Genomic DNA, 15134 nt, shown 5'->3' with positions numbered 1-15134 from the left:
TTTACTTAATCTTTTCAGTTTTCTCACACTTTGAATTTTCATTTTATATATCTGCTTAATTTCTTTATCCTACAAAGTCAACTTACATAGTTTTATTTTTACCAATTAATTAAAAAAACTTATAATCAAATAAAATATTACATAATTTCTGTTTTATAATGACACTAGTTTAAAGTACACTTGAATGATGTGAAGATCTTTCCATGTGAGTACACTGAAAATAATCAGAACTTTAGATCATTCTTCTTCATGAGAATAATTACTTCTTTAACTCACATAGGAAATACATGGAGATCATCACATTGACCTGTGATTCAGATCAAGATGAAAACCAAGAAACTAAAAATCTAATCCCTTATCCGGTATCTAGTCAAACTCATAACTTCTCTCCCAAGGCAATTAATCTTCTTAATGAAACATAGGAGTTGAGGGACTCATTAACTACAGGACCAACCTTGGAACACTATTTTCATTTTCCTGGCTACTTTAAAAAGTCATTATCTTGACTATGAGTGTGGAGAAGGAAAATTCTGCAAAGGAGGGAATAGAAAGATGAAAAGCAGCATTGCATGTTGAATAATACAAAATGTCAAAGACATTAGAAACTAGCATTCGCGATTTCCAGGATAATAAAGTGAGCAAGTCAGTACTCTATCATTCTGCTCATGTCAAGACTTTCTGTTCATTTGGTAGCCTGTTAGTAGGAATTATACTAGTAGAAATAATCTGAACCTAAAATCAGGACAAGGGGCCCTTAGAGGTCATGACTTTCTACTTAAAATATTATTAGTAAAAATAAAGGCATTTTCATTTGAATAATCTGTCATTTAAGAGATAGTAACAAAGAATAAAATAAATTTTATCCTTTTACCTATATCTTCCTTAGAAAAATAAATTTAGAAACTTCAATATATTTCATCTTATATTTCTATTTATTCTCTTTTGTTCTGTCTTATAAGTACAAAACATTCTAATAGATGTTGAGAAAGAGACTATGTAGCGAAGGGTAGAGGTTTTTCATTCAACTCTGCCTTCAGAGGTCCACTTTCCTTATGATCATGGTAATTTCTTTGAAGAAAAGAAGATTCTCTGGATCATGTTTTTGAAGGCTTGCTTCACTTGCTGGTTCCTCAGTGTATAGATGAAGGGGTTCAGGAGAGGAGCCACAGAAGTGTTGAGCACAGCTACTCCTTTGCTTAAAGTCACCCTCTCCCTTGCTGAAGGCTTAATGTACATGAAGATGCAGCTGCCATAAGAGAGGGAGACAACTATCATATGGGAGGAACAAGTTGAAAAGGCCTTTTTTCTCTGATTTGTAGAAGGAATTCTCAGAATTGTCCGAATAATATTTGTGTAGGAAAGAATAATTAATGTCAAGGTGACCATGAGTGTTACGACAGCTAATAAAAATGCCATGAGTTCGAGAAAGTGAGTGTTTGAGCAAGAAAGCTGCAAAATTGGAGAAGAATCACAGATAAAGTGGTCAATTATGTTGGAGGCACAGAAGTCTAACTGTAACAGAAGGATAATTGGTGGAAAGATAATCATGAATCCTGCAAACCATGAGCTAAAGACAAGAAGAATGCACACACGGTTGTTCATGATTGTTGTGTAGTGTAGAGGTTTGCAGATGGCCACATAACGGTCATAAGACATGGCAGCGAGAAGGTAAAATTCTGTCACTCCCAAGAAAATGAAAAAGAATAGCTGAGCCACGCAACCATTGTAGGAAATAGTTTTGTCTCCTGTCACAATAGTGACAAGGAATCTGGGAATGCAGACAGATGTGAATGATATTTCTAGGAGTGAGAAATTTCGAAGGAAGAAATACATGGGTGTCATCAGATGGACATCTGAGAGGGTGAGGATGATAATGATGAGGTTCCCAGTCACACTTAGCATGTAGGTAGCAAGAAGAAATGTGAAAACCACAATCTGCCACAGTGGATCATCTGTCAGTCCAAGAAGAATAAAATCTGTCACTGCTGTGGAATTTCTCATAATACTCTCTGCTTCTAAAGGCATTTCCTAAACAGATAAAGAAATAAGAAATCAACTTTGCTAATAAAGAAATGAACTTACTACCTCTGTCTGGTTTATTTTACTTATCATACTGTCCATCAGATACAACTATGATGTTATAGATGTTAAGATGGCTATGTCTCCTTTGTAAAGCTGGATATTATTATACAATGTATATATGAACAGAAATAGCAGTATATATTATTTTATAACAGTCAATATAATCCTAATATTTTCAAAGAGTATAAATTTGTAATCATATAGGATAAATATATTTAGATAACTAATGGGTAGTATTTATATTAACTAAAGCATAGTTAATACTGTTGTATAGTTGACTAAAATTTACTTTGAGAGATTTTATGAACTCTTGCAGCATAAGAAAAAACAATAACTAGAAAATTATGGATAAAATAATTTTCTTTATTGCAGTAATTATTTTACTACATATGTGTATCAAGACATACATTATATAGCTAATGAATAAAATACCTGGTTAAACAAATATATTTAAAAATTATTGTTGCCCACGTTATTTAAAAATGGTTTTGTGGTAAATTAAACAAAATACTTTAAAATGCTCTGTTCTTACTCCTTTCATAATCACAACTTTGTTTTCTTCACCATGCTCTCATATATTTTGTCCCAAGTCTGTGTCTACTAAAAAGTTCCTAAAACAAGAAAATGCCCAAAATCTTATTTTCAGTATAGTCTACTTCTCTGAAAGATTTTCGTTTATAGTGCTTTCCTCTACATTTTTAAATTTCTCTGTCTTATCTTTCCTCTCTTCAAAACTTTATGCTTCTTGGCGATAAATCTGTGGTTTGCAGAAATGTGTTCCTGGTTTGCACACGTGGACATGTCTGACAGAGGAAAGACACTGAAGTCTAATTTCAGTGTTTATGCTGCAGGACATTTCTTGTCTGCTTATAAAGATTGTTTGTAGGAAATAATTACTCTATTATCAGATATGTTTAATTTACCACATTCCTATCTTGAAACTACACCATGACATATAAAGGAATACTTACAAAAATGACCTTATCTTCTTTAGTCAATGAGACAAGTCTTGTTATGTTGCCATTCTGGCTTTGAGTTCATAATCTCATGTCTCAGCATCATGAACTCTGAGACTACAGATGTGTACTGCTACTCCAGGCTCTAATTTTATTTTTGTGACCTGTAAGTGTTCTTACCTGTTTTATTATCAGTGCTGTAAAGCACTTTTGTGCAACATTGTTTATTCTCTTTTGTAAATAATAAATTACACAGTTCAACATCGAAGGTAACTTTTCAGGAGAGAATGATTATTTTCCTTCTTCCATATTTCATATCCATTGTCACTTTTGATGTCATACAGATGTTTTTATTTTTTAACCTGTTTATCCATGCACGAAGTTATTTCAAAGTTTTAGCTTTGTCTCTATGTCCAGGCAACTTGCCCCAGTTTCCTCTGTTCTCTGCAAAGTTTACAAGTGTTACTTCTGTGAAGCAGAATAGTATTTTCTTGGCACTGGTTGATTCATTTCAAAGGCCAATGAATTTACATAAAATTTTTACCTATCTGTTTTATAGCAAATGAGGTGATCTCATTTTCTTCCATCTCCTTTGTGATCACATAGGCCAGGTCTACAGCTTCTTGTCTTCTGGCTTGACATGTTGGATCCTAATCTTAGCATTCCATGTCACAGAACTCATGCACAAAGCCAAAACAAAGTATAACTGCTTAGTATAGCAAATGACTGTTTCACTTTTGTACAAACTGATCCCATGGTTTCCATAAACTAAAAAGTATTGCAAGCTGGTAAGATGATAAGAAGATGGAAAAGTATTTAATCCTATAACTTATAGTTTTGCTACAATGTAAACATTTCATTGCAGTGCTAAATTTTTCTTTTATTTATATATGTCATTGAAATGTATTGTTTAATTATATATTGCTTATACAGAACACAAATACATACTTGAAAAGTAAAAATTATATTCCTGAAAAAAAACATACTTTTTCTACTCATTACTGAAATAGTCACTGTCATTTCTAATGGCTTATTAGTTTTAATGACTTTAAGCACCTTTAAAAATAGTTTTGTAACTGATTTATCCTGTTATCTTATAATCAAATTTCTAAAATATCAATAATAAAATAATTAAATTAATAAAATCTTAAGAATTCTTTCAAAAAAGATACATATCAACTCACTTCAACTAAGAACCCATGGTCCAGATTATTGTATCTCTATACCTAAAGAAATAATACCTTGATAGTTAAAAATAAATTATCATTAGTAAGGTTAATGTAATTTCTATACTAGCTAGATGAGTGAGGTGATAGATTGATGCCAGAGCAATGATATTCAGGCTAGTCCTAATTTTATCTGCTCTATTTAGTTTGAACCCGAGGGGATGGCTGAATGAGTAAACAGAAGGCACCGTGGAGAATAGATCCTCAGGATACTTAGTAGTAACATGTCCAAGTTACTGTGTATAATTTAGAATAAATTAGGTATAAATGACTTGAAATCAAAGCAGAAAATAATGATTTATGTTTTATAATTAACTATAACTTTACAAAGAGAAGGAAAATAGAGATTAGGAGCCAGAGAGGTGGCTTAGCAATTAAGAATACTTGATGCTCTTGTGGAGGAACAGCGTTTGGTTTTCTGTACCTAAGTGATTTACTCCATATATAATTCTAATTCCAGGAAATCTGACACCCTCTTCTGATTTCTAAGGTCACCAGGAGCATATGTGGTGTATATACATACATGCATGTAAAACACTTATATACATAAAATAAGCAAACATAAAAAGTAAAGATACATAGCTTCTAAATGTCAACATACAAAACTGTGAATGAGTAGGATTTTTCTATGTTAGAAGCAAGTGATAGTTAATTATGGAGTGTTAGAATAATTTGAGGTGCCCATTATTCTGCATGATGAAAGATATCAAACTTTTCTTTATGGCTTTATATCTTTCAACAAGTTGTGATTATAATCGCTACCACTTGTTCATTAAATCATTACTTTTGAAAATTCATCCTGTTTTGAGTTTTATGCCTTAGATTGTTTTATGCCTCTGAGTCTATATGCTGGTTTTGTGTGTCAACTTGACACAAACTGGAGTTATCACAGAGAAAGGAGCCTTTCTTGAGGAAATGCCTCCATGAGATCCAGCTGTAAGGAATTTTCTCAATGAGTGATCAATGGGGGATGACCCATTGTGGGTGGTGCCATCCCCTGAGCTGGTAGTCCTGGGGTCTATAAGAGAGCAAGCTGAACAAGTCAGGGGAAGCAATCCAGGAAGCAGGACCCCTCCACGGCTTCTGCATCAGCTCCTGCCTCCAAGTTCCTACCTTGTTTAAGTTCCTGTCCTGACTTTCTTTGGTGATGAACAGCAATGTGGAAGTATAAGCTGAATAAACCCTTTCCTCCCAAACTTGCTTTTTTTTTCATGCTGTTTTGTGCAGGAATACAAACCCTGACTAAAACAATGCCTTAGATTCTAGGCATACAGAAATAATAAAGGTAGCACTCATTTGGATTTTACTTTCACAAAACAGAATGATTATTAAACATTTTGGAATCTGTCCTTCTTCAAGTTGAATGCCAATAGCGTTCTTCCTGCACATATACCATCTTTTATTTTAAAAGTTTTAGTATTATAGCATAATTATAAAGTTTCTTCCTTCTCTTTCCTCTCTTTAAACCTTCCCATGTACTCCTCTTTGATCTATTTCAACTCTCTGGCCTCTTTTTCTTACATTGTTATTACACATGCACACGTGAGCACACACACACACTATATATATATATATATATATATATATATATATATATATATATATATATAACCTTTTCAGTCTATGTAATGTTATTTTTATATTTATGTTTCAGAGATGACCATTAGGTATGGTATTAGATAACCGATTGACATGCTCAGTGGACATACTGGATATATAGTCTTGCTAATGTGTTAATGTCAACAACCAGTATTTCATTGCCAAATAGAATGGATGATTTCATATCAAACAAGTTCATTAAGTGGTCACAGATTCTTAATATTTTAAGATTCTGTTTCTTAGGTATACTTTTAATATCAAGTGATATGGCAAAGAACAGAATACACTTTACATGGTTAATTATAAAATCATACAATATACATTAAAGACGGGCTCACTTTGGGAAATGATCGTAAAGCCACTGACCAAACTGATTACCCATGAGAGCTAACCTCTATAAATTCAATGCTATTGGTGTACTTTAGGACTTCTTTCACCCCTGTGATCTAAACCAGCACTTTAGATGTATAACTGTACCTGAGTTAGATGTTCAAATCTCTGATAAATATATCTGACTTGAAGAATGAAGTAACATTTACAATTGGAAAAGTGTTGGATATAGTCTCTGCATGTAGATTGGCATTATCTGAAGGATTTTAAAAAGTGAAAAATGAGCCAATATATAAAATATTTTAAATTTTATGACTCCAAAGGAAAATGAAATTTACATAAATAAATCATTAAAGTTTATTATCCCTAATGGTCACAGGAGAAAACTGAACTGCTTCTATTGTGATGAAGGGAGGACCATATAAGTCACTACACAAAGGCAATTATTCTGTTATCACTATTAGGTGCATAAGCTCTATTGGTTTTGAGAAAACTGAATGAGAAAATGATTATATATCAGTATATATCATTAAATTAGAAGTAAAACTAATAGTTATAAGTTATTAAGCACATCAGGTATGTAGATATTTTGTGAGGCTTTCATACCAGTGGAGAAAATTACTCTTCCTAACTGTCAGACATAGAACTATCTCATTGTATGTTTAGGCAAGTCCCAAGGTTACACCTAGATTTTAAAAATCTAAGATTCTATAAAGCTAGTAAGGAAATAGCTGAGATGATACCTAGAGAATTAGCAATGACATCTGAGGAGTGAGTCAGAAGCTTCTTGCTAATTAGATTGTTTAACATAATATATTTTGCTATTGTCTTATATAGAAATATTCCAAATTAAGAAAATACCAAACGTGTTCTATTCAGGGCAATTTGATCATAGGAATTAAATTAGTGAGTGAAAGAGAATTTTTCTGTCTATGCTTCCAGTAGAAATCCTGGAAGATATATCTTTCTCTTTTTTTAACAATTTTATTAGATAGTTTCTTCATTTATATTTCAAATGCTAGCCCGAAAGTTCCCTATACACTCCCTGCCACCCTGCTCTCCAACCAACCCACTCCCACTTCCTGGCCCTGGCATTCCCCTGTACTGGGGCATATTATCTTTGCAAGACCAAGAGGCCTCTCTTCCCAATGATGGCTGACTAGGCCACCTTCTGTTACATATGCAGCTAGAGACATGAGCTCTGGGGGTTCTGGTTAGTTCATATTGTTTTTCCTTCTATAGAGTTGCAGACCCCTTTAGCTCCTTGGGCACTTTCTCTAGCTCCTCCATTGGGGGCCCTGTGTTCCATCCAGTAGATGACTGTGAGCTACTACTTCTGCATTTGCTAGGCACTGGCATAGCCTTACAAGAGACAGATATATCAGGGTCCTGTCAGCAAAATCTTGCAGGCATATGCAATAGTGTCTGCGTTTGGTGGCTGATTATGGGATGGATCCTTCGTTGCTCCTTAGAATGTGGAACAAAATACCCATGGAAGGAGTTACAGAGACAAAGTTTGGAGCTGAGACAGAAGGAAGGACCATCCAGAGACTGTCCCACCCGGGGAAGATCTGTCTTTAAAGAAGAGAGAATGTGCACTTGCAGTCTGTTGGATAGGCATTTTTGTAAAAATCATTCAGTACTGTTAAGTTGTTATTGGAAGTTGACCCCATCAGTTTGATAAGTAAAGAGTAAGAAAACAAACATGAGAATACTAATTAATAGAAAAATGTAGTAGTTGTACTACACATAGCTCTTGGTCTTCATCAGAGAAGCATCCTTTTTATTGCATATTTCATTTATTTACATTTCAAATGTTATCCTCTATCCCAGTTTCCCCTCTGAACACCCTCTATGCCCTCCCACTCCCCTGCTTCTATAAGGGTGCTCCCCCACTAGCGGTATATCAGACTCATAGCTGGTAAAACAGCAGAGAATAAGTGTGTATGGAGTGCTCAGGCACAAATGCATCACATCTGTGTCACAAACCCTCCTTGAAAGGCTCAGAGACCAATGTGACAGAGTAGATTAAAATGGCTAGAAATGGTAAAAAACCAGAGTTTAAAGAGGACTAGGACAAAACTACCTCCTGGACATGACAATACAGTTACACCCATGCACTCAGAGCTGCTGCAGTTGCCTACACAAGGTCTGTACAAAATCAGGCCAAGTCAACACTCCAACATGGAAGGGGGCACATGAGACCCCACACCTAGCTAAGGAGCTATTGACAGCTGACAATTACTATCTATGTGAGTAAGAGTCAGTTTTCTTTAGGAATATGAACCCTGGAAGATGACTGACCTTGATCCAGTGGATGTGCCCACAACCATGTGCATATGGGTATCAAAAAGCAAATTATAAAAATATTTGAAACTGGAAAGGAATTAAGGGGAGATGTATAAGAAAGTGTGGAGGAAGAGAAAGATGGGTGAATAACATTAAAGTACACTGTGTGCTTATATAAAAAATTTAAAGATAAAAATATATTTAAAATAAACTTTCATTGCTGAATTATGTGCAAGAAAGATGTATGTTTGTGTAGAACCATAGCAAAATAAATAGATAAATTAAAAAAAATGCCTATCTGGCCACAGTGGGAACTGATATGCCTACTCCTACAGTGACCTGATGTGCTGGGGTGGGGAGACTCAGGGGAGCTCCTCCTCAGAGGACAAAGGAAGAGGGAATGTAGGTATGATCTATGTCAGCAGCTACTGAGAGGAGAGGGTGACTGATATTGGTATGTAATGTGAATAAATTAACTAATTAAAAAGGATGTTTGAAGAAACAGTAACAGTTTTTAAAAAACATATGAAAGCTAGAAATAAATATTAATTTTGAGAAAATTTATTGCTAATGGGATCAGGGAGTAATTATTTTTTAAACTTCTATTTGTTTATTCATTTAACAAATCCCTTTTACTGAATGAGTATAATTTAATAATCCGTTGGGAGACTATAATGAGAACAGTGCTCTCTTTGCTTTAAAAATATTTCAGCCATTAATAGAGATTGTCTTTAAAACTGAAATTCCAGTACCTTATAAAAATTCCTTTATATGGATAATCATAACTTTTTCATCCTAGCACACTAACTTTGTTAAATGTACTTATAAGGCTGATGTACTTCCTATTGCTTAGGCTCCAATGGATCAAATGCATTGATAAAAGACAGAAAATTTTCTCTTTATACAAACAGAACAAAAAAAAAAAAAGAAAAGAAAAAGAAAAATGCAAGCTTGGGGCTACATCACCTTGGGAATTTTAACATGAGTGATCCAGCATCATCTATAAGTGAGAAAATGAATCACCAAACAGAAAGTTTATAAGGAAGGCTGAAGTTGCTGGTTCAGATAAATCCAAACGTGATCACAAGATTCAGGGAAGTATAATACAATGAAAGTGTGCTGCAGTCATGCTGTTACATTTGAGATAATTGCGGAAAGAGTTAGGGAAGTCTAAATTTCTGTAATTAAATGGTTTTCTTTGTTGTCCAAGATATTTAAGTGTAAAAAATTTCAAAGGAATAACTCTTGGCTCTTTGGTTTCTCTGGGATATGTTAATTTATAAAAATCCCTATGAGCCTATTCTGATATTTTGTATGTATTTATTTAATACTTTTATGAAGGAATACATCATCTTAATAGCACTTAATTCTGAGAGTCTAAGATTGTTGTGTAATATTTTTATTTTGTAAAGTGTCTCCCCTTCCATGGGAGTTAATCCAGTGGCTTGCTTGTTGAATTATCATCCTGATTGGAATTACTGTTCAGATATATAGTGCCCATGTGTTATGATTTATTTCCTATTATCATTTTTGCTTCTTCTTTAAAAGAAAGAGAAAACATTTTCACTCAAAGGGTATTGCTCAAATCTTAGACTGGAAAAACCTTCAATGTAGTTCACACAAATAAAAGTTATACTCCTCCATAAGGTTGCTCTATTTTGTTTAATAAATTGAATGAATAAAAGCAGCTATTTAGTAGAAACAGAGTAATTATTATTTTGTTTTTTCTATTCATTTAACCACACACTTTTTCTGTTACTTTTACAACTCTGTGATTTGAATTCGTGGTTACCTTTTTCAGAATGTCCACTCAGTATTTTTTTTTTACTACACAAACTTGTAAACATCACTGTGTAATACAGACATTGTAGGAAATCCTTTTATACTGATAGAAAACTTGATATATGGTTTTTTTAAGTCCTTTAGCTAAAGAACTTTCTCAAAGTGTGGAAATGGTTTCATCCTAAAATCCATCATTTATCACAAAATTATAATGGTGGTGGTGGAGAAACAAGAGAGAATCCCTGAGGGCCAGTAGAATGAATGGAAATATGCAACCTCAGGATTTGGAAGGTGGTGGGACCCTCTCAAAAGCACCAGAGACCTTGGAGGTGAGAGATTCTTGGGACTCAAAGGGAGGGGCCTTAGATGACATGCCTTACAGTGGGGAGAGTCTACCTCCAGTAGAAAGACAGCGCATCAAGTGGAGGGAAGTGGTTGTCATCCCACAGTCAAAAACACTAACCCAAAGCCGGGCGTGGTGGCGCACGCCTTTAATCCCAGCACTCGGGAGGCAGAGGCAGGCGGATTTCTGAGTTCGAGGCCAGCCTGGTCTACAAAGTGAGTTCCAGGACAGCCAGGGCTATACAGAGAAACCCTGTCTCGAAAAAAAAAAAAAAACAACCGAAAAAAAAAAAAAAAAACCACTAACCCAGAAATGTTGCTGTTTAAAAGAACTTCAGGGACAAAAACAGAGAAGAGACTGAGGGAAAGGCAGTCCAGTTACTGACCCAACTTGGGATTCATCTCTAGAGGAGGCTCCAAGGCCTGACACTATTACTAATGCTGTGGTGTGCTTACTAACAGGCCTCCCAAAGGCCCAACTAGCAGCTGACTGAGACAGACATAGATACTTACACCCAACCGTTGGACTGGAGTCAGGGACCCCTGTGGTTGAATTAGGGAAAGAGGCTGGAAGAAGCTGAGGAGGAAGGCAACCCCACAGGAAGACCAGCAGTCTTAACTAACCCAGACCCCTGACATCTCTCAAACACTGAGCCACCAACCAGGCAGCATACACGAGCTGATCTGAGGCTCCCAACACATTTACAGCAGAGGACTGCCTGTCCTGTCCTGAGTGGAAAAAGAACCATGTAACCCTCAGGACACTTGAGGCCCCAAGAAGTGGGGAGGCTTGGCGGGAGCAGAGGACATCCTCTTGGAGAAAGATGGAGGGGAAATGACATGGGGAACTGTGGGATGGTGGACTGGAGGGGGGCAATGGCTGGACTATAAAAAAAAATAAAAGTAATAAAAAAAGAAACAAATAAATAAAAATAAATAAATAAATAAATAAATAAATAAATAAATACACTGAGCTTGAAGGTGCTTGACTGTAATCTCAGCACATGGGAGGGAAGGCTAAAGCAAGGGCATCTTAAGTAGAGGCCACCATAAACTACATAGTGAGACCCTCCCTTACTAGAAAAAATACAACAAAATTAAGTAATATATATTTTAGAATGAAATCGTAGTTATTTTTAAAACTTTATAAAAATTAGTGAGAATTTATACCTGGCAGGTTACTGCTCATTTTAGAAAGTTGTTACCATCTACATCCAGATATTAAGAATACATTATGCATGTATAATAACCCAGTAAAATATTTACAAGAAACTTTCTTTGATTATCCACTATATATCTATTATTTATGATTTTGTGTATAGAACACAGTTGTTTTTCCTAGATACGATAAATACCTGAAACAGTTTGATATCTAGAATTTTAAAATGTAGTTCTTTTTCATTATTATTTTAGCCTTTAATGTATTTGGGGATTCTGTATGCATGTGCACTGTTTACATTTGGATGTCTGGTGCCCATGGAGACTGAAAGGGGGTGTTGAAATCCATTGAGCTGGAGTCACAGATGGCTGTGAGTCATTGTGTAGGTGCTGGGATATAACCCTGATTCTTTTGAAGAAAAGTCAGTGCTCTTAACTTGCAAACCATTTCTCCAGCCTAAAATAGCGTTCTTCATGTAACTCTTCACAAATAGAATTGGAAGAATGTAGAGTCACCAGGAGGCCTTTGTCACTATTTGGGGGTCATCATACTCTTATTCAAACAATTCCCTCCAATCAGGAAGTAATGTGATTATGACTCCCAGGTCAATCAAGAAACACAGGCACAAAAGTCAAGATGACAGAAGTCAAGATTTTTCATGTATTATATTTCAAGCCAACATGAGCACATATTCAGCAATTGCAAAACTGATCAGGTCAGAATAGGGTCAAAGATGGGACACATGCTGTGTGTCTCTGTCAATGGCAACAATACCTGGCCTATTCCTCTTAATGAGAATTTTAGAAAATGTGTGTGGAATTTATTCTTTTTAAAAACTATCACAGCATCACTTATGGGAGTAAATAAACCAAACATTGCAAAGTACATCACAATATAGTATTTAACATGGATTCTATTATTAAACTCAGTGTATTCAGACTTCATGAATACAGGTTTTGCTGTTAGTCGATTTAAACAATACATTTGTAAGTTAATAGCTTTAAAATATTTAGCTACTAGCCTCTACTCTACATTACTATATCCCTAATAAATTCGAGATAATAGAGTTCAATTTTAAGGGATTTTACAAAATAATTACTCATGTAACTTCTTTAAGCTGAAGTGTAATATACACAATACCCACACATACAGTGGACTTAGCTTTCATATCAGCAATTCTAAATTACGAGATCCTGAGATTAGAAATCAGCTCTCCAGAAAACTGAAGTCACATAGATATATCATAATTTTGTTTGTTTTCCTGGTTCTAGTTTTCATTTTCTGCTTTATGTTAATATAGTTATTAAATCTACAAGAGAATTATATTAATGTGGAGCAGTAATTGTAGGTACCTCATGAACTTGTTGAAAAAATCCAATTAGCCAATATTTTAAAAGAGATTATGTCTTTACTGCAACAATCACTATTATAATTGCTGCATATTTTTATTTCACCTTTTACTTTTTATTATAATTATTAATATAAAGAATATGATTCATATGATTATAGTATTTTAAAATATTTAGTGGATATTTATATTTTTAACAAAACTACCAATGGTTGTGGTCATCTGATTTCAAAGAACACTGAATAGAATCAGATTTCCTGGTAACATTCTCTCCTATTAAATGCTAAAAATGATAATTCTTAAACTAAGGTTCTGATACTGTCTAGCCTCCTAAATGTATATATCCAAAAGCTAATACCCATGCTAATATCCAAAAGCATGATCATTAGCCTAGTCTTTCCATATCATCTAAATAAACTTCAATAAAGATTTGAAGTATCAGAAAATCATGAAGCACTATTCGGTCTTGCCAAGTTTACTAACTATAAAGAGAATAAATTTATAGTAAGATGGTAAACTACCAAATAATGGTAATGAAGGAGAGTCCTGATATTTAATACACAATAGGAAAACATATGAAAAGATTTCAGTTTTTAGAAAAACATACACACTCACAAGTAAGCAACAGATAATAAATACAAAGACCAGTAGATAAATGAACACACATAGAAATGAACTGGACATACAAAGCATAATGCTTACTCTAAACATGAAATATCACTAAATATCAAAATACCAACCCTACCCCAAGTCATGTTTTTTTCTCTGTTACCTATAAATTTGGAAAGAAGAACTTGTGCTGTTATCATTACAAATGTTTTCATTTGCCAGAGAAAAGCACTACTTTTTGGATGGTGTCCTTAAAGGCTTGCTTCACTTGTTGGTTCCTCAGAGTGTAGATAAATGGATTCATCATAGGGGCCACAGAAGTATTGAGAATAGCCACTCCTTTGGTCAGTGATGCTTTTTCTTTGGCAGAAGGGTTAGCATACATGAATATACAGCTGCCATATGAGATAGAAATGACAATCATGTGGGAGGAGCATGTAGAGAAAGCCTTTTTCCTCTGACTGACAGATGGAAGTTTCAAGATTGTCTTGACGATGAACATGTAGGAAAGAATGATCAGTGCTAATGTGAAGAGCAGTATCACTATTGCAGAATAAAACCCAATAATTTCCAGGAGCCATGTGTCTGAGCAGGATAACTGCAGGAGGGGGAAGTAGTCACAAGCAAAGTGATCAATGACATTGGAGCCGCAGTAATCTAACTGAAGAAAGAGAATGACAGGTGGGAAGATGTTTAGGAACCCTGCCAGCCAAGCAGAAAAGACCAGCAATATGCAGACTCTTCTGTTCATGATGGTTGTGTAGTGCAGTGGTTTGCAGATGGCCACATAGCGATCATAAGACATAGCCGTTAGAAGGTAAAATTCAGTGATGCCCATGAAGATGAAGAAAAACAACTGAGCTGTGCAACTATTGTAGGAAATAGTTTTGTCTCTGGTAACAATTGTGCTTAGGAATCTAGGGATACAGACAGTTGTAAAGGTTATTTCTAAAACAGAGAAGTTCCTGAGGAAGAAATACATGGGGGTTTGTAGATGAGGGTCTACCAAGGTGAGGGTGATGATGGTCAAGTTTCCAGTGATGCTTAGTATGTACATGAGAATTAAAAAGAGAAAGATCACAATCTGAAGCCCAGGGTCATCTGACAGTCCCAATAAAATGAATTCTGTGGGTACTGTGCGGTTTTCCATTATGAATCTTCTTCTCTTTAAATACACAGAGTATAACCCTCCATAATACAAAATACATAGTAAACTATTGAAGAGACAGGGCATGGCATTTAGAAGACATTTGTAAAGATGAGTAGTCTTATGAAATAAAAAAATCTACCTTTCTTTATTTTTCCATTCAAATGACAAAAAACATCTGTTGTTCAACCTGTTGACTGAAAGATACATTAGAGATATAAATATGGATTAAAAATTCTGATATCACTTAAATTGTTTTTTCAAT

At 34.8% G+C, this 15134-nt stretch overlaps 2 protein-coding genes across 2 annotated transcripts; both read right to left on the bottom strand.

Moving 5' to 3' along the window:
- Positions 1–1034: 1034 nt before the first annotated feature.
- Positions 1035–2092, bottom strand: LOC110303013 (olfactory receptor 6C75). The gene has a single exon (XM_021173898.1). The coding sequence runs from the start codon at positions 2023–2025 to the stop codon at positions 1057–1059; it is 969 nt and encodes a 322-aa protein (XP_021029557.1). The 5' UTR covers positions 2026–2092; the 3' UTR covers positions 1035–1056.
- Positions 2093–13933: 11841 nt separating this feature from the next.
- LOC110303073 (olfactory receptor 6C3-like) lies at positions 13934–14872 on the bottom strand. The gene has a single exon (XM_021173978.1). It carries the CDS (start codon positions 14870–14872, stop codon positions 13934–13936), a length of 939 nt encoding a protein of 312 aa, XP_021029637.1.
- Positions 14873–15134: the final 262 nt, after the last annotated feature.

This window comes from Mus caroli, chromosome 10 (genome assembly GCF_900094665.2).
Source record: "Mus caroli chromosome 10, CAROLI_EIJ_v1.1, whole genome shotgun sequence".
NCBI lineage: Eukaryota > Metazoa > Chordata > Mammalia > Rodentia > Muridae > Mus > Mus caroli.
The sequence above is the reverse complement of the archived record's forward strand: the minus strand, read 5'-3'. Positions and strand labels throughout refer to the sequence as shown.